At 51.0% G+C, this 17,743-nt stretch overlaps 3 protein-coding genes across 3 annotated transcripts; 1 reads left to right on the forward strand and 2 right to left on the reverse strand.

Annotated features, from left to right (window-relative positions):
* Positions 1–1,929: 1,929 nt before the first annotated feature.
* On the reverse strand, positions 1,930–8,628 carry PSME3 (proteasome activator subunit 3). The gene is made up of 11 exons (XM_056362619.1): positions 8,478–8,628; positions 7,708–7,740; positions 7,323–7,385; positions 6,715–6,819; positions 6,359–6,407; positions 5,614–5,726; positions 5,052–5,120; positions 4,736–4,803; positions 4,530–4,584; positions 4,202–4,288; positions 1,930–3,715 (listed from the first exon to the last, which is right to left on the reverse strand). The coding sequence occupies exons 1-11, from the start codon at positions 8,517–8,519 to the stop codon at positions 3,635–3,637; spliced, it is 765 nt and encodes a 254-aa protein (XP_056218594.1). The 5' UTR covers positions 8,520–8,628; the 3' UTR covers positions 1,930–3,634.
* A 126-nt stretch (positions 8,629–8,754) lies between these two features.
* Positions 8,755–13,568, forward strand: BECN1 (beclin 1). The gene is made up of 11 exons (XM_056362598.1): positions 8,755–8,951; positions 9,031–9,098; positions 9,186–9,244; positions 9,638–9,728; positions 10,002–10,138; positions 10,659–10,853; positions 11,058–11,204; positions 11,747–11,896; positions 11,982–12,042; positions 12,475–12,617; positions 12,960–13,568. Exons 1-11 carry the CDS (start codon positions 8,825–8,827, stop codon positions 13,126–13,128), a joined length of 1,347 nt encoding a protein of 448 aa, XP_056218573.1. The 5' UTR covers positions 8,755–8,824; the 3' UTR covers positions 13,129–13,568.
* A 439-nt stretch (positions 13,569–14,007) lies between these two features.
* On the reverse strand, positions 14,008–17,665 carry CNTD1 (cyclin N-terminal domain containing 1). Its single transcript, XM_056362630.1, has 7 exons — positions 17,494–17,665; positions 17,317–17,392; positions 16,944–17,109; positions 16,264–16,426; positions 15,628–15,772; positions 15,132–15,228; positions 14,008–14,510 (listed from the first exon to the last, which is right to left on the reverse strand). Exons 1-7 carry the CDS (start codon positions 17,663–17,665, stop codon positions 14,349–14,351), a joined length of 981 nt encoding a protein of 326 aa, XP_056218605.1. The 3' UTR covers positions 14,008–14,348.
* Positions 17,666–17,743: the final 78 nt, after the last annotated feature.

A 17,743-nucleotide genomic window follows, 5' to 3' on the forward strand; every position in this document is an offset into this window, starting at 1 on the left:
AATTTCAGGAAGCAGAGTAATTAACTGCGCCTGCAGAGCCAGGAAACCTGTGTCAATACCTTCCTGATGAAAAGCGATGGGGGATCTTTAAGGGCCACACGTACCACTGAATTGCTTGTGTACCTCTTCCAAAAGAAGCCTGAAGCAGCTTAAACCTAACCTAGAATTTAAAAAAATTACACGTCTCGCTAACAGCAGCATAACTTGTTTATGACCTGTTTGGTGCACGCACCTCTTCCCACAGCTCAGCTCCCCAGCCTGATGAGCCCATCACTCTGCCCCACATCTAAGACGGAGAAGTCGCATCCTACTGGTGTTTATCTTGGCTACACCGTTGCCTTTATAAGGACCGCCCATCCGTACTGGTTTTCACTCACGCAGAAAGGTAGAGGTGGTAAAAAATAGCCTCTGAAATTTATAGAAACCCAAAGCAGAGACAGAGAGCGCTTTTGGCTCAGGGAAACTTGGAGTCAGCGACTGCCAGACAGCTGGGTACAGCACGGCACAGAAAACCCCTCGCCAACTCTCCTGACACGGGTAAGTCCCTCAGACTTCGGAGAAGTCCCGCTCCCATTCTCTCACCTCGCAGGGTCAGCTTGTGTGAAACCAAACAGTGGAAACTGCCTGACCCTTACCCAAGCCGGCTGCGTTTCTGGCAGCGTTTGCGTCTAGCACACAACTGCTGTGCCTTTATTTTCCTCTCAAAGCTTTAACGGTCACTGCGTATGAGCTGGGATGTCTGAAGAACCTGGGAATTCGAGCCCTGCCGGCACGCTGCCACCTCTCCTGGAGAGCAAAGCGGAAACACTGTGCTGAGGCCGAGGGGTGACGATGGCGGACAACACACCCTCCCCCGCTCCTGCGGATGAACCACGCTCCCTGCCGACACCTGCCAAGACAATGGTCCTAGATGCTCCGTCCTCCCGCAGGACTGCGGGCACAGGCCTCCTGGGAGCTCAGTTCCCTCCGGCTGTGGCGAGGAGGAAGCCCTCGTGCCACGCCGCATCCAGTCCTGCCAGCAACACTCCCTCCTCCAGGCTCTGGCTCCAGCCGTCTTGGCCACCAGTGACCCATTTCGAGCTCGACCCCCGCCGCCCCACAGCGGCTCAGGCACCAGCCGGGCTCTCCCACGCCATGGGATGCACCGTGGGGCAGGGAACTGCGAGTGGCTGCTCCTGCTTCTCAGCAGAAGAGATGGAGGGTGGCCATGCCAGGCAGGAGCCCCGGTCTGCAGTGGGCGCACGGGGCCTGGCATGGGCCCCAGCTGGCGGCACCGTGCCCAGGAAGGGGCCAAGCCCCAGCCGGGCGCTGTACTCTGCCTGTCCTGGGGAGCAGGCTGCCTGCACCCCAGCAGCACGGGGACCAGAGCGCCACCGGAGAGGCCTCCGCACCCTGGGCTGTGGCGCAGCAGGAACGGGAGGAAGCACACCAAGAACGAGAACGATCCGCTGGGCACAGCGGGGGCCGCTGGCTGCGGGGGGCTGCAGGGCAGCCTGCATTTCCTTCGGCCAAGAGTCACGGACCACGCGCCCAACACGCGCACCGGGTGCGGCACCCAGGCGCCTGCCCCAGGACAGCGCTGCTCGGCGGGGGGGCAGGAGCAGCCCCCGAGCAGGCCGCAGGCGTAGTGAGCGCCACACAAATCACCACACAAATCTCTCGTGGCTACTTTAACCGAGACAGCCCGAGTCCCACACACTGGGTTGAGGTGGGACTGCTCGCATTAAACCCAAGACCGTGGGCCCAGCATAGGGCATGCGAAAGGAATAGAAAGGACTGACGAAGCAGTGCATAGCATTTTACAACGCAATCAGAAAGAGGAATGAGGAGAATGCAGGGAAGGACCAACTGGATGTGAGAAAGAGAGGACCAGAACAGACATTAACACTGCACAGCCTAAGAGCTCAGCATCACACACAAGGGGCTACCTTAAAAGAATTCCAAGCACCTTATTTTAATTTCTTGACATGGTAAAAGTTTACATACTTTCATCTGGCAAAGAGAGCCAAACAAATTAAAAGGAATCAATACAAAGAAACACAAGGGGAAGTGCTGCTCCCAGACAGCAGCGAGAACGCAGTTGGTTTGTTACTGAATATTTATTAGCGGGAAGACTAAGAGTTGACTTAACTACAAACAACAACAGAAGAGCCTATAGCAAGGGCCAGCAGCCCACCACACTCTGGGCAAATCCCTGGGAAACCAGCAAGAGACAACATGGCTCTTAGATGTGGAAGCAGAAGAAACCAAAAGTAAAAAAAAAAAAAAAAAAAGAAAAAAAAAGAAAAAAAAAGGGTAGAAAGTTAATTCATTTTGTCACTGTTGTTACAATGAGGTTAACACAAACTATTAAGGCTACTGCACAATAAGAATATACAGGTGTAACAGTGAGACCCAGGGAACAGCAAGGTTCCTGAAACAATTGATTTAACGTTCCCTGAATAGGGGACTTAAGTAGAAATACTATAAATAAGAAATTTTTGGAGCCCGCAGTGTTATGGGCCCACCTGCCACACACAAAAACTGACGCAACACAACCAGTCATTTCCAAAAGGGTTTGCAATGGACCATGAAACATTCCAGCGGTTTAGAGGAGTCACCAGGCACACGAGCGTGCCCTTTGCAGGGGAAAGACTACAAGGTCTGCAAATGGTCCTGGGTGGGGATCAGCCACCCTCACCCCCAAGCACCAACTGCCACAGCTGGCCTGCTCTGCCCAGGCAGTGGGGAGCACTGCCAGGGGACAGCAGGTCTCAGGGTGACCATGTGCAGAGACTATCAGGACTTCAGTATCGGACCTCTGGCCCCTCCCTTCCCTCAGCCCGGGCAAAAGCATCTCATGCTGAAGGGGCACTGGGACGTATGTCAAGTCACGTTGGTTTGAGCCAAGAAAGTGGCTCTAGTCAAATCACAAATAGGAGCGGAAGCCACCTGAGCTCAGACCAGCCAGGACAGCAACCAGCCCTAGTTTCAAGCACCACCTCGCCCTCTGCACTGATCCAGCCAGAACTGACAAGGCAGACAGATGGGGCAGGCTCTGCTGAGTCAGAAGAGCGCCAGAAAAGGAGTGCAGACTGCCCAGCAGCTCGGGAGCGCGGCTGCTGCCACCAGCCCCGAAGGGGCAGGGTCCCCTGGCTTTGCAATGGGTCAGTGCAGAACACCAGCGACAGAGGGGCCCAGCTACAGCCAGCGGCGAGGAGAGCAAGCTTCTCCGCCTCTGCACCAGCACCTGGGCTTGCTCTCGTGCTGCAGACTGTCTGCCCCATTCCTGGAGACCCCTAGTGAAGCCTCCAGCCAAGAGATGGGACAGGACAAGGGCTTGGTCTCTAGTGTCGTTCCTACCCAGGTAGGAAAAGGCATGAAGGAATGTTCCTGCCTGGCTGGTGCTCTTACTCTGCAGTAGCCTCTAGGGCACCCCAAAGCAGCACGGCCTTCTCTTTACATTACTGGAGGGAGGGAAAGCTCCTGAGACCTGAACAAAACCAATCACAAAACTAGGCGAGAATTTCTTTAGAGTTTAACTAAGAATGCGATACTATTTCCAGCCAGTTTCCCATCTCGATAGTCACGTAACAAACCAAGGCAATGACGGTCTTTAGTTGACTGAACAGTTCTCAAGTTCAAACGTTGACACTTAATAGAGGGTCTCAGCATTGCTGCTCCGAGGCCTCTTGATCTTCTCAATGTTTTTAAGGATCATGTCATGCAAAGTGACCTGCAAGAAGGGAGAACAGGACTCAGACAAGAAGGGTGAAGTCATCCAGTGTTCAGCTCTCACAGTGAGCACTGGTTACAACAGCAACACAGCTCACCTCAGCACTACCCTCAGCCCCTGCGTGCAATCACCCCCCCAGTTAAGATAAGGGCTTCCTTCAGCCAGGCTTTACAGAAGCCACTGCGTGTAACGCTGAAAAAGATTCCTTTACAGACCCCCAGGAATGGCCGGTACTGCACAAAAAGTTTAGGACCACAGGTTCCCACAGAGGTGGAAGGAGTATTTTGTGCTAGATTCTTGTGAACTTTCAGCTGGAAACACCCGCATCTCTAGGAGATGGTGGAGAGGCTCTTCTTGTTACAGCCAAAGCGGAGCAGGACCAGGACTAAGCGTACTCATAGGAAAAGGGAAAAGCAGCAGCAGGATCAAAAGGGCTCTCTCCACTGCTGTGCGGGGAGCCAGCGCGAGCTCTGGTTTTTCACTTACATATTGATTCCTCAGCTCTGAAATGATCAGGCGCAGGCTAATGTACTCCTTCTCGTCGATCTCTGTCACTGTGCGGCGGTAGTCCTCCTACAGAGAGCAGACACACAGCTGAGCGGCCCAAGCTCAGCTGTGCCTCCCAGACACCAAGTGAAGGTCCTACCATCCACAAAGGAACCCCCCCTTCATCTTGCTCTCCTCTAACACAGGTGTCCTGCATCCGTTTACCATCCTCCCTTTTCCCCAGGACGCTCAGCTCAAGGACAGTGATGAAGCAGCCCAAAGAGCAGCAGCGTGTAACACGTAGATCTCCACCTCCCTGCTTACTTACCACATGAGGGTACTTGGCTATTTTGGAAACCAACTTTGCTCTTGTGATATAATATCTGGTAGGAAAAGGGAGAGACTCAAGGTCAGACAAATAGCACCAAGGTTTTTGTCAGGCCCAAGCTGCCCTAGAAAAGCTGGGGGACCTTCCCCAAACACTTTCCTTTTCCAAGGGGATCCCCCAAAAGAGGTCTGTTCTTGCATGCCTACCTAGAAATCTGGTCCAGGTAGGATGCTGCCTCACTCTCCACAGTTCGAAGCTCAGCAACTGTTTCCTCCTGCAGGGAAGACAACGAAGCCATTAATTAGCTTCAGGAGAATGCAACTGGCTGTCAGGGCTCCAAAAGCAACATGTCTCAGCCCTGCCATATCAAGCTCAGGTTTGGGTTCTAAAACCTAACCCAACCCCATGACTGCAGCTGTTGGATACCATCAAATGAAAGATTCAGAGGAACCCAAGAGACCCTTGTCGTCCCTGGAGCATGGCACTCTCCTGCAGCAGGGCACAGAGCCAGCGGTGCCTTACCTGAATAGAAACACCAAAGTTGTTTCCATCTTCTATCCTGGGGATGAGGAGCTGCACCCACATTTTGACCTGTGGTGGAGAGATCACAACACTGATCAACACCAACACCTCCACAAAGGTCTCTCTCTCAGAAGTTTTACCAGCCCCTCCAGGACTCTGCCTTTGCCCCACAGTTCATGATAAAACTCCTGCATGTCCTTCATGCTCATGCAGCACTCCCAAGGGGATCGTTCCCCACCACAGCTGGGACACCCCACAAGCCCAGCTTCCCATGGGAAGCTCTTGGCAGGTGTCTGTGACAAAGAAGGGCGAAGAAAAGCCTCCAGGAGGCCTGTGTGACAGACCTCCTCCTCCTTCAGGTGAGCTGCAGAGCTCCCTGAGGGCTCAGAAAAACATAATTTCCCTAAAACTACCTCCTAGCCAGTTTCAGGCACTGCCATACAAATCCTGCCTCTCCTTGCCTACAGGATAGAGGAGGCCGCTCTTTCCGCCCAAAGCAGCTTTGCCTCTCCAGGAGCAAAAGCATCCTACCGTCTCCGCTTGCTCCAGCACTCATACCCACCGTATTACACTTCTCGATAAGCAGCCTGATTTCTGGTTTCACTTTCTCAATGATGTCCACCAGCTGCTGGTTGCTCTTCAGCATCCCATTGGGCATCACGAACACTTTGGTACCTAGCGGCACAGCAGAAAAACACCTGGCGTTAGCAACGCGTAGGAACAGCTGCGCCAGGGGATCAGACCGAACGTCCACCCAAGTGTCCTATCTCCTGCAAAGGCTAGCAGTGGACACTGATCCAGGCTATAGCTAACCTGTGGGGAAGGGGAAATCTGATGTGGGATAACAGCGGTTACCACAAAGGAAGGAAAAGAGAAAACACGGAGTGGAGATGAGAGCTGAAGAGCTCTAGGTTGCTGAGGCTGGGCACAAAGGATTTTCCTGATGCACGTGTATGAGCTGTTTCTGCCTCAGCTTAATCCAAAGCCTGGTATCTTCCTCCAGACAAGGAGAGCTTTCAGCACAGAGCCACAGGGAGATCAGCGGCCTCTGTCAGCAGGCCAAGCTCAAGCAAGTACTCCTTATGTCTATGAGAGAAGTCCTAATTATGCTTTTAAGAGCTGGAACCTGACTCCTCCACAAGAGAACGTCTGTAGGTCAGGCTCTAAGAGGTTGTGGGAACAGGCTAGCACAAGCAGCAGCTGCTGTCAGGACAGGTCAAGCGGGGTTCAACTGATTTCACATCCCTAAGGTATGGTGCACTGGTTCAGGGGGCAGGCAGCAACACAAGAGACTTGGGGACTCTTACCCTGAAAGGTCTCTTCGCGGTCTTCCAGCTTCCTCTTTTTCATATTTGGCTAAAATATACAAAACGTTTTACTCACAAACTAGTCGTAAGCTGTAACAGTGTTGTAAAGGAAACAAGGAAAACTTTAGAGCCTCTGCTATGCTCCTGGTTTCTAACCATTCTTCCTTAAAAACAAAGGAGGGCTGCAGAGCACAGCGTTACCTCCAGCAGACTTCCCAAGCTCGAGAGACCAATTCCTAAAAGCCTTTGGGAGAGCCATAGCATGTTATTAATAAGAATGTCCTATTCCAGCACACAGCAAGCCATGCAGTTTTAATTAACAGAAATAGGGATCACAGCCAAGAGAGTAACCTTACCCCATCCAGTCCATCATGGCTGTTCGTGAGAAGAATTGGGTCAGGCACTGGGAGGTTCATGTCCGAATGGATCTGAGTGAGATCATGAATATTCAGGATAGGCTCCTGGAAAATAAAGAGGATTTTTGTTATTTAATTATGAACTAATAAGTTCAGCCACACCAAACACAACAAGAAGACAAAAGATTCAGACCTCCCCCTTATCCAACTATAAAGCAAGGATGAGTGAAAAAAAACCCTAAAAAAATCTATAACAATAGGCTTGTGACAAGACCTCCCTCCACCCAACAGCAAAGTGCCAGCTCCAGACTGCTATCAAAGCTATCAACTGTCTGCAGCACTGGGGTTCCTGTGAGACTACAGCATCGCAAAGGACGGCCCAAAGTTGCCAAATACGCAGAAAAGATAAATGTGGTGATCACACAAAGGAAAAAGGAAGCACACCCTCTAGAGCTAGCAGTGCTCAAATGCATGCAAGCAACCAAGCCACTGCTTCGGGTCTTCGTAACAAGGTGAAACAGACAATAAAATGCACAGGACAAGACCTGCCACACGGCTTTCAACTTCTAGCTGCAAATGAAAAAGTATATGTCATTTGTATCCCTTACCTTAAGGAACCCATCGAGTTCTAACAGCTTCTTTGGGAAAAAGTTTGCCACCAGGTCTTCAGCCTGAGAAAGGACAAGACAATGACATGAAACAACGCCACGAAGTTCCCGCTAATAGGCAAGAACGCCGCAGAAATCAACTGTCCAAAAGGCAGGAAACAGGAGAGAACATAAGTTCTGCCTGCTGCCAACCGTCACGCTAAGCCAAGATGCCAGGAGAGCCATGAGGCCCAGTAACCTTGCTCCAGTTTATAACTGGCACTGAGCACCACTAAGCTTCCAGGAGAGGCCCAAATCGCAATCAAGCCCATCAGAAAGATACGGCCGAACGGCCTCTTTGCTGCGCTACCACACTCTAGGGCAGTGGCAGAGAGATGCTCCTCACCTCACTCGTGATCCGCTCCCTGAAGGAGTCAACCTGCAGAAGGAAAAAAAGCCAACAACAGTTCAGAGTCGTTTCCAAAAAAGCAGGGCCCAGCACGAGCCGAGCACCGTGCCCTGCGGATGTGGGAGCTCAGCCACGGCCCCACCGCACCCTGAGGATGTGGGAGCTCAGCTATGGCCCCAGAGATGCAGGAGCTCAGCCACGGCCCCGCCGCACCCTGCGGATGCGGGAGCTCGGCCACGGCCCCACGGATGCAGGAGTTCAGCCACGGCCCCGCCGCGCCCTGAGGATGCGGGAGCTCCGCCACGGCCCGAGCCCCGCGGCTCCAGCGCGGCTCTGCCCCCCCACGGGCCGGGAGAGCCCGCGAGCACCGAGCGGCGGCCGCCAAGGGGCGGCACAAGCCGCTCCCCGCGGGTCTCGCCTGCGCGGGCGGCACTCAGGAGACCGGGGCGGAACGGCGAGAGAAGGCGCGGGGGGACGGGAAACCCGCGGCTCCCGCCAGGGCTGGCTGCGGGGCGGCAGATCCCCCGCGCCGCACGGGCCCAGCCCGCGGCCCCCTCCGCCGGGGCACCGCTCGGGGGCGGCCGCGGGGCGCTCCCGCCCAGCCCGCGGGGGAGCGGCGGGGCCGGGGGGGCCCAGCGGGGCGGGCCGGCCGCACGGCTGGGGCGGGGCGGCGGGGCCCCGAGGCCCGGCCCGGCGGGGCCGCTGAGGCGGCGGGGGGGTGGGGGAGCTGCGGCGGCGGGGCGGGGCGGGCCGCGCCCAGGGCGCACCTTGAGCTTCACCTCCGGGTCCACCTTGAGCAGCGAGGCCATGGCGGCGGCGGGCGGGTCCGGCTGCGGGTCTGGCGCGGGGCCGCGCTGCCGCCTGCCCCACCACCGGCGTCGCCGCCACCGGAACTGACCTCACGCCGCGCGCCCGCCAATGGGACGCGCGCCCGCCGCCCACGTGACCCCGCGCACGCGTCCCGCCGGGTCCTGGCCGCTCACACGGGGCGGGGCGAGGCGAAGGGAAAATGGCGGCCGCGGCGCTTACACCCCTGCCAGGACCGTGCCCCGCCGCGCTGCGTCACATCCGGCGCGCGGCGATGGCGGAGCGGGCGCGGGGCTGAGCCGGCGGCATGGAGGGGAGCCGCCCGCCCGCCTGCACCACGCAGGTCAGCTTCGTGTGCCAGCGCTGCAGCCAGCCGCTGAAGCTCGACACCTCCTTCAAGATCCTGGACCGCCTCACCATCCAGGAGCTGACCGGTACCGGCGGGGCGGGCGGGGGGCCGGGGCCGGGCCGCGGGGCTAGGCCTGACCCGGGGTGACGCCTCCTCTCCCGCAGCCCCGCTGCTGACCGCCGCCCCCGCGCGGCCCGGGGACGCGCCCGAGGAGGAGAGCGCCCTGACGGAGGTACGGCGCGGCGGAGGGCGGTGGCGGGACCTTCATCCCCCCGTCCCCTCCCGGGCCCCGGCGGTGACGGTGTCCCTGTGCCCGCAGGAGGCCTTCGCGGAGAACCGGCAGGATGGCGTGTCCAGGAGGTTCATCCCGCCGGCCAGGTACGGCCACCGCTGCACCCCCAGCCCCTCTCCCGCTGGGCAGGGCCCCCACAGTCCCCGCCGGGCAACCCGAGCCCCCGGGCGCTGCCGCAGGGGCAGCCGCTGGGTGCGTCCCCTTGGGAGCCTGCCCCGGGGGACCCCGCGGCACCGGGCCCCCAGCGAGCGGCAAGGCCATCTGGGGGCACGTAAATCCCGGGCACGGCACTCAGGATGCTGCTCGTAGCTATGACTTAATGCTGTCCTGGCAGAGGCGCAGGCTGCCCCGTCCTCTCGCGGGTGCATCCTGCGTGTCCGTCCTTCCCGACTGCCAATCTAGGCTCAGTTTTAAGGCTAGCACCACACCTGCCTCCCCCAGACCCTTGGCACTCAGCTTTCCGTAAAATTTTTTCCAAGAATGATGTCAACAGAGAGCGCCAACAGTTTTACGCTGATCGGAGAGGCGTCAGATGGCGGCACGATGGAAAACCTCAGCCGGAGACTGAAGGCAAGTTTTACACCAGCTGGTAAGCTCTGGTGCTTTTGAACGGGGCATCAGTTTTTCCAGATGCTCTGCAAGATTAAACTGCAAAGTCTCCCGTAGCGCTGGTCTTCCGGTACTGTTGTTGGTGAGTAGTTTGGTAAAGCTGGCTTATTTTAAATCAAGATCTGATCTGCAAAAAATTACTTTGCCAACTGAAGAAGCACAAGCCCGCCTGCTGAAAACCAGCCAGCAGCTGCCTGTGCCGTCGCTGGAGCTAATGGTGAGCTCTTCCTGCAGGTCACCGGCGACCTCTTTGACATTATGTCTGGGCAGACGGATGTGGATCACCCCCTGTGTGAGGAATGCACGGACACTCTGCTGGACCAACTAGACACACAGCTTAACATTACGGAGAACGAGTGCCAGAACTACAAGTGAGTGGTCTGGAGGTGACCCAAGACCAAGTTGCTTTAGCTTGAAGCCTAGAGAAGGAATACGGCCCTGATCTGACTTTCCCTGATCCGTAAGAGATGTCCCCAGCTTCAGTGCTTGGGGTTTTCTTTGTCTGAATGAAATGAAAAACTTATTTTTGAGAGTCCTGTGGCATGCAGCTTCTCCAGCTGAAGCCTGTGAGCCCATCAGAGCGACTGGTGCCGCCTGCCCACGCTGCCCGTGTGGCAGCATTCCCAGGCGATCGAGGGCGTCACAGAGACAGTTGCTGACAGGCAGTCACAGATCCTTGGTCACCATCTAGCCCCCCTGTTCTCCTGCGTGCGTTCCTGACCCGCAGCGCAGGATCAGCACAGAGAGTCTGGGATGAACGAGAGGTGCACGCACGCTCGAGTCCCCGCTTGTGCTTCTGCTCGCGTGTGCAGGCTGTCGCCGAACTGGGGGCTGTCAGTGGTGGGGGCTTCCCAGGATCCCTGTTTTGGTAATCCTGTTGCTCTCCTTTAGGAGATGCCTGGAGATACTGGAGCAAATGAATGAGGATGATAAGGAGAAACTGCAAATGGAACTGAAAGAACTTGCGCTGGAGGAAGAGCAGCTGATTCAGGAGCTGGAGGACGTTGAGAAGAACCGCAAGACTGTGGCTGAAGACTTTGAGAGAGTCAGGGCAGAGGCAGAGCGGCTGGAGCAGGAGGAAGCTCAGTGAGTGAACCTCAACTGCAGCTTATGGCAGGGATTTTAGGTAACATAAATGAGATGATAGCGCGGAGAAACCTGTCAATAATGCTCAGATGCAAGTGGCTTACTTTTTGCAAAATTGGCTAGACTAAAAAAAAAACTAGTATGCCCTAGGAGCAGTCACTAAATGCCTGTACTTAACATTTCCTGTCTTGCTTTTATTAAAAGGTATCAGAAAGAATATTGTGAATTCAAGAGGCAACAACTGGAGCTAGATGACGAGCTGAAAAGTGTGGACAACCAAATGCGCTATGCCCAGATGCAATTGGATAAATTAAAGAAAACCAACGTGTTTAATGCAACCTTTCACATCTGGTAATGCAGTTGCTGGAATACCGCGTCAGTTTGCTAAGAATCTGCAGCCTAGGGCCGTTTAAGTAAGACTGCATTGGACAGGAAAAGTGCTGCTGAAGTCATAGTTGCTACACAACAAAGCAGGTGGCCACAGCTGTCAACAGCGTCAGCTGAGAGAGGTTTGCAACACCGTGTAGATCTCTGAGTAGACTGAAATGGCTCTTCCACGAACCCTGTTAACGAACCGAGACCCAGTGTGTGAGCCAACGGTAACGCTTTAATGTCAGGCTTCACGGAGCAGGTAGCTCAGGGGTTTGGGTGTTTGGCTGGGGGGGATTTCTTAGGTTTGATTGTTGGTTGTTTTGTTGTTTTTTTTTTCTTTAACTGTTATAAACAAGTGGTTGGTATTTATAAATGCCTTTTAGCCACAGCCCCCAAACCCTCCTTCTGCTTGGTTAGCAGCGTGTGTTCCGTAACTGTTCAGTACACGGCCCTTGTTTGGTTAGCTGTGTTAGAAGCTGGTCCTGCCCCAGTGTGTTTATTTATAATTCTTCTTATCGCAGGCACAGTGGTCAGTTTGGCACAATAAATAACTTCAGACTTGGCCGTCTCCCCAGTGTTCCTGTAGAATGGAATGAGATCAATGCTGCCTGGGGGCAGACCGTGCTGTTGCTACACGCCCTCGCTAACAAAATGGGCCTGAAATTTCAAAGGTATATCCAACACAATACAAACTTTACTTACAACCCAGATAAAGGCAGTTGGGCTCATCTGCTTGTGAATCCTGTCTCCTTTCAGATACCGCCTGGTACCGTACGGCAACCACTCGTATTTAGAGTCCCTCACGGACAAATCAAAGGTAAGAGACTCTGCATGAATTGGAGGACGCTGACCTTGAATGCCCCAGAGCCCTGGTCATGCTGGGGACGCAGAAGGCAAGCTCAGCTCTTTATGAATATACAGTACAGGAGAGCTGGCTGCCTGTAGCAACGTCTCACTCTATCTTGTATCAAGCCAGTCATTCTGCCATCCAGCAGCATTAAAATGTGACAGGGCTTTTGAACTTGACCACAGCTGGCCAGAGATACAGTGATTTGGGAGGCTGTTGGTCATTAGGAGCCCAGGCCTACACGCAGTAGGCTCTTTGCACAAAACAAGTCCCGCTACTACGTGCCACAAACCATTTCTAAGCATCCTATGACAAATTTAAGCCTCGCACAGGACTAAAGAGCTGCAGTGACAGTATCTAAAATGGAGCGTTTGGGGTGCCTGAAACAAATCTCTTTTTCAGGAACTCCCCTTGTACTGTTCTGGAGGCCTGAGGTTCTTCTGGGACAATAAGTTTGACCATGCAATGGTGGCTTTCCTGGACTGCGTGCAGCAGTTCAAAGAGGAAGTGGAAAAAGGCGAAACTCGGTTTTGTTTGCCTTATAGGTGAGTGTTGCTACATAACGTGTCACGTTAAGGCCTGGTGTGCTGTCCTGTGCAACACTGACCAGCCTCTGGAGCAGCCTACAGCACTGCTTGCTGTTTCAGTCCTGTCTTTCTGAAATCATCTGTATAACGTGCAGGATTACCATATTTGCTCTTAACTGAACTGAAATTTCAAGCTAGTTCCTCGGGTGAAGATCTGAGGCTTGCTAGATTTCCTTTAAAAACAAAGTATCCTTACACAGAATAATAGGAATGTCAGATGTGGATTTTAGTATTTGATATCGTACTGAGATTAAACGCTTGCGATGGTAATGCGCTAATAAAATCTTGTGTGTGACACAGGATGGACGTGGAGAAAGGGAAGATTGAAGATACAGGTGGCAGTGGCGGCTCTTACTCTATTAAAACGCAATTTAACTCTGAGGAGCAATGGACAAAAGCACTAAAATTCATGTTAACTAACCTGAAGTGGGGTCTTGCCTGGGTCTCATCCCAATTCTATAACAAATAACCATGTAAAGAACTCGTCCTGGCAGCTGTAGAGTGTCTGCGTTTCGTTGGAGAAAGTCAAATCGAGATGTCTCTTAATATTAACCAGTACAAAATGTTTACAATACCAAAAATCCACAAGACACTTTATTTAACATACCATTATTACAAGTAGTATATAGAAAAGCAATATGTAAAGTTATATCATTGAGCTGAACAGAATAAAAAAAATCGGCTATTAAACAGATGCTAAACCAGCACTTCTGAGGTTTATAGATATGTGTATAAATTACTGCTGAAATTCACCAGTGAGTTTGATACTACTCTGTTACAGTTTAACACAGATGAGAAAAGCAAAATGTTACAAACATAGGGAATAAGGTGGAAGAACTCATGGAAACTGCTTGGTCATTTAAGAGTAACTACAGTTTGAAATAAAGTATTTTCTAAGTCATATCAGCACTTCTTTGTGCCACTGACCTTAACGAGGTTTGATACAGTTTAAAGTATGTGTTCGCTACGGTGATACTGACTATTTGTAATACTTCCTGCAGCCGGTTCTTGCACAGATATACACTAAGTAAATAATAAAACACTGCTCTACACAAGGCGTGCTTTCGTCTGGCGTATGCCAGGCGCAGCGTGAACAGCCCCTGGCACTTACATGGACGTGCTGAACACTTGCATTGCTTGCAAAACTGGTGGGATTCTGTCCTTTTCATGACACCGGTCAACTAGGTGGCTTTTTTTGGGGCAAGAGCGAACAAGCTCTGAGCAGTGGCAAAGAGGGAATGCAGGAACAAGCAGCCTGGCTGCAGCAGGCTGCCCAGGACAGTGCTTTAGTTTTTAAAAAGCAGCGAGCCAAAAAAGAAGATACAGCCCTGTTTGTACCAGCTGGGCATGCAAGCTGCTCCTAGCAATGCAGGTTACCAAGCAGAGTACTGTGCACGTTAATGCCTTTTCAAAATACCACTCTTAAGAGTTTTCTCTAAAGGAAACTTATAAATTAGAAGCTATAACTCTTACAATAAAGTTTTCGGTGCTGAAAGAGAAATGCTGCTTTGCTTCTGCACACTGCCTGAAAGGTCGAGTTTTTCTAATTCACACATAATATATGAAATGTTAGGGAGCACCTGGTGTTCAAAAGTATGAACCAAACTGCAGTATCACATGAAGTGGTCGGTTAGTGGCAGCGTAGCAGTTTGCTGCTGATAGGGTAGCGACTGGCCGTAGAAGATAGCTCTATTTGAAAGACAAAATTCCGTTCTGTGGAGCTTTTGTTCCAAAGCCTCTGTAGTGTTGCTTGGGAGTGGTACTGCCAATGACATGTTTCAGTACTGCATAAGAAAATTCTAAGATGCTTTGTGAAGTAATGCCAGTGATACTGGTTAAATGCTCCACAACCTTAAAAAAAACAACAAACAAACAAAAAAATAATTAGTGCCTGAGACATTATTTACAGACATACTTCTTAATCCTCCAAATCTAATGAGAATAATAGTGCTCCATCAGTACACTCCAACAAAAGTTGAAGCCTCTCAGTATGTTTTTTTATTTGGTTAGTTTTTTTGTTTGCTTACTTGCTTGTTTTGGGTGGGTTGTATTTTGTTTTGCTTTTCTTTTCTAACTTAATTGCTTCTACTAAAGAAGTGAAATGGAAAAGCTACTCTCTGTAATAGGCTGTTACAGTATTCAGTATATAGTCTGGGCAGGAAGCTGTCCCATGGGATCGCTTCTCCACCTGCCAACGAAATGACATCTAGGGGGGTTTGTTCTGGCTGTGAAGAAGCTGCAGCGTGGGGAAACGCTCACACTAGTGCAAGCACAACCCTTCCTGTGGGATTGGCCTGTACCCTCATACTATTCTTACAAAAGTATACACTCTTCCTGCTAAAAAACCTGAATGTCATCACCTCCCTCACGCCACTCCCAGTCGAGCCTACCTGTCGTCTTGGCTGTGCCTCAACATATAAGCAACCTTCACATTTTTTCACGTAGAGCTCACATGTTTAGAAGCGCCTGTACCTGCTTCCAGTGCTCCGGGTTTCGTATGAACACGCTTGTGCTGATGATTCCAACAGCCAGCAGCATGAAATCTTCCTTTACTGTCAGAAACTTTGCTCTGCAGAAGTAAAAGTGTTTTCTGGTGCAAAATGACACCAGCTTTACAGTTCAAAAGCTCCTGCTTCTGTAATCGCTATACAGCCTACGGACATGATAGCTTATTCGGTCCAAATAAAGCCTGATACTGTTTAATGGACAGTGCTAAAGCAGGGTTTTTACGATTAAGTTAAACGCTTTCCTAGCTTGCCCCTAACCTAAAGGAAACATGGTGAAGCACATTGCTTTGAACTGGGATATTAAGATCAATAAACAATGCTGAAAGCCCCCCAAAATTAAATTTTTAAAAAACATGCCCAAAATGTAGCATAATAGGTATTATGCTACTATTTCTTAGGGGTTTTTTTAGGGTTTTAATTTCAAATAGTTATTTTAAGTAATGGTCACGTAAGGTACTTACACCTGCAGTTCACTTGGTGTTGAATTTTCAATGGCAATCTTCAACAAAGTGTCATAGATGCTATCTCTTGTAAGGTAGGAGAAGTCTAGTAGTTGCACACACATCTGATACAATGGTTTTGCCGGAAGCAAGCAGCCGTTATGTCCTAACACAGAGATCATACATAATCAGCCATGCATTTTGAGCCATTAAACCAAATTAGAAAGAAGCATTGGTTACTGTAAGTGAGGGATGAAGATTTCTAGTGACAGCTGCCCTTTGTTTTTGAATGCCACAAGCTGCCTGATGCCATCAGCTTTCTCAGTCTCAGTATAATTTCACTCATTCTGAAATGTAGGTTTTCAGGCCTGGGCAAAGAAAATGGTAAGTCTCCGTAGAAAATGTGGCCTTACACGATGTTTTGGGGGTTTTAAACTCAATCTTTTACTGAATGAGTCACAACTGGCTGTCCAACAACATTCAGCAGATTCTACTAAGGACAAAGTTCTCATCTGAAAAGTAAAGCCCTGAACAATCTGAAACGTGCCTTCACAGGATGCAAAAGTCTGTAATATGGCACATTTTGGTTCAGATCAATAATAGCTCTATTATGCTTTTTAAAAAACTTTCCCATTCTCTCCTATTAATACTCTTTACCTAAAACCTCTAGAAGCAATTCCACGTAAGCCAAAGGAGTTGACACACTGATCTGGAAGTGCAGAGTTTTTAAAACAGCAAGCTCTGAGTCGAGCAAATCCTGCTTGGTGTATGAGTATTTTAAGGATTGCAGAAATTTTACAGCTGTGTCATTGTTAACTATCTGAAGAGGGGAAAAAAACAAAAAGACAAATTATCTCCTAGGCCATAAGGCACTTGCTAAGAACAAAGTACTTTTTTGCTTAACTCCTCCCACGGCACTGAAGCATGAGCCACTGTGGTGCTGCCCACTAGCCCAGCTGCCCAACTTCTCCTTTCAGCTGGCATGAGAAATCCAGTTTGGACCTTCTTTCCTGCAGGTTTCCTCTACTCCATAAACCTTCCCCAGGCAGGTATGAACCCTCTGTAGCCCTAAGTTTTCAACAACTACAGGCTGAGTTTTCCCACAGCCAGTGCTTTTTTCCCCAGTATGAGGAAAATGGGAACATTTCTTGACAAATTGTTACCTGACAAGTGACAATTGATCTGCCCTAAACAGAAAAGATTTAGGTCTGCAATATCCTTTGCATTTCATTGTCATTGTTGCCCTTCAAAGAGGAAATCTACTTTCTAAGAAAGATTAACATACTGGATTAATACACTGCTAAAAAGTGTTAAAAGAAAAGGTTTAGCTGGCTTACGTTATAGTGTAAGGAGAGTTTGCTTGCAAGCTGAACGCACGAGACAAGACGCAGGACAAATGTGTCGTCTATCTGATCTTTCAGGGAGCTCCAGCTGCTCCCTTGTCCTTGTTCACAACTCTGAACATTCTCTCTGGAGATTTGTTCTACTTGCTTGATCATAAACCTACAAAACCCACAACTGCTCAGAAAACAGTTCTGCTGAGAAAAAGAACAGCAATTCTGCACATACTCAGAACACATGGATAGCTGTTAATTTGAATTAAATTAATAAAGAGGCAAAGCTCTTGTTTGAACGAGTGGTGTAGAGTGTGCACAGTGTAACCACATGAGAGAAATGAGAAATGCACTGAGCGTTCAGGATATTTATTACCTTTCAAATAACTCCACCGCTTGGTACCTTGCCAACTGGTCCAAGTGCCATTTTTCACACAAAAGGAATATAAATTCTGCAAAAAAGTGCAACAGTCATTCAGTTCAGTCAACAGAAGCTAATTATACAGCTGTTAACTGCCTCAGGAGTTAGCTGTAGTTGAGAAAACAGTCTCACCCACTATCTGTGTCTCTTTGAAGCATCCGGCCTGATCCGGAAGCTTGCTCAGGTACTGTTCGTTTTCTGTGGCCAGACAGATCAGCTTATCCTCAATAACCTCAGGAATGACCTGGCCGAAGATGGGGTCTGCATCACGGTACCGCGATCTTGCTTGCACCTGGCATGCCATTGAGCAGTGCGGGCCAGAAGCCCTCTGGACAATAATTACTTCAAAGGCACCACAGCGCTTCAGCGGTGCCAGTGGGGA

This window comes from Falco biarmicus, chromosome 17 (assembly GCF_023638135.1).
Source record: "Falco biarmicus isolate bFalBia1 chromosome 17, bFalBia1.pri, whole genome shotgun sequence".
Taxonomy (NCBI): domain Eukaryota; kingdom Metazoa; phylum Chordata; class Aves; order Falconiformes; family Falconidae; genus Falco; species Falco biarmicus.

Bases quoted from the DNA above. Each gene is read 5' to 3' on its own strand.
- PSME3 (XM_056362619.1), bottom strand. From the start codon at position 8,519: ATGGCCTCGCTGCTCAAGGTGGACCCGGAGGTGAAGCTCAAG. The intron at 7,741-8,477 runs GTGCGCCCTGGG...TTCCTTCTGCAG, and splicing joins ACCCGGAGGTGAAGCTCAAG to GTTGACTCCTTCAGGGAGCG. The intron at 5,121-5,613 runs GTGGGTATGAGT...TCTCCACCACAG, and splicing joins TTATCGAGAAGTGTAATACG to GTCAAAATGTGGGTGCAGCT.
- CNTD1 (XM_056362630.1), bottom strand. From the start codon at position 17,665: ATGGCATGCCAGGTGCAAGCAAGATCGCGGTACCGTGATGCAGACCCC. The intron at 17,110-17,316 runs GTAATAAATATC...TGGGTTTTGTAG, and splicing joins GCGGTGGAGTTATTTGAAAG to GTTTATGATCAAGCAAGTAG. The intron at 15,773-16,263 runs GTAAAGAGTATT...TCTCTGTGTTAG, and splicing joins ATTGCTTCTAGAGGTTTTAG to GACATAACGGCTGCTTGCTT.
- BECN1 (XM_056362598.1), top strand. From the start codon at position 8,825: ATGGAGGGGAGCCGCCCGCCCGCCTGCACCACGCAGGTCAGCTTCGTG. The intron at 9,099-9,185 runs GTACGGCGCGGC...CTGTGCCCGCAG, and splicing joins AGGAGAGCGCCCTGACGGAG to GAGGCCTTCGCGGAGAACCG. The intron at 9,729-10,001 runs GCAAGTTTTACA...CTCTTCCTGCAG, and splicing joins ACCTCAGCCGGAGACTGAAG to GTCACCGGCGACCTCTTTGA.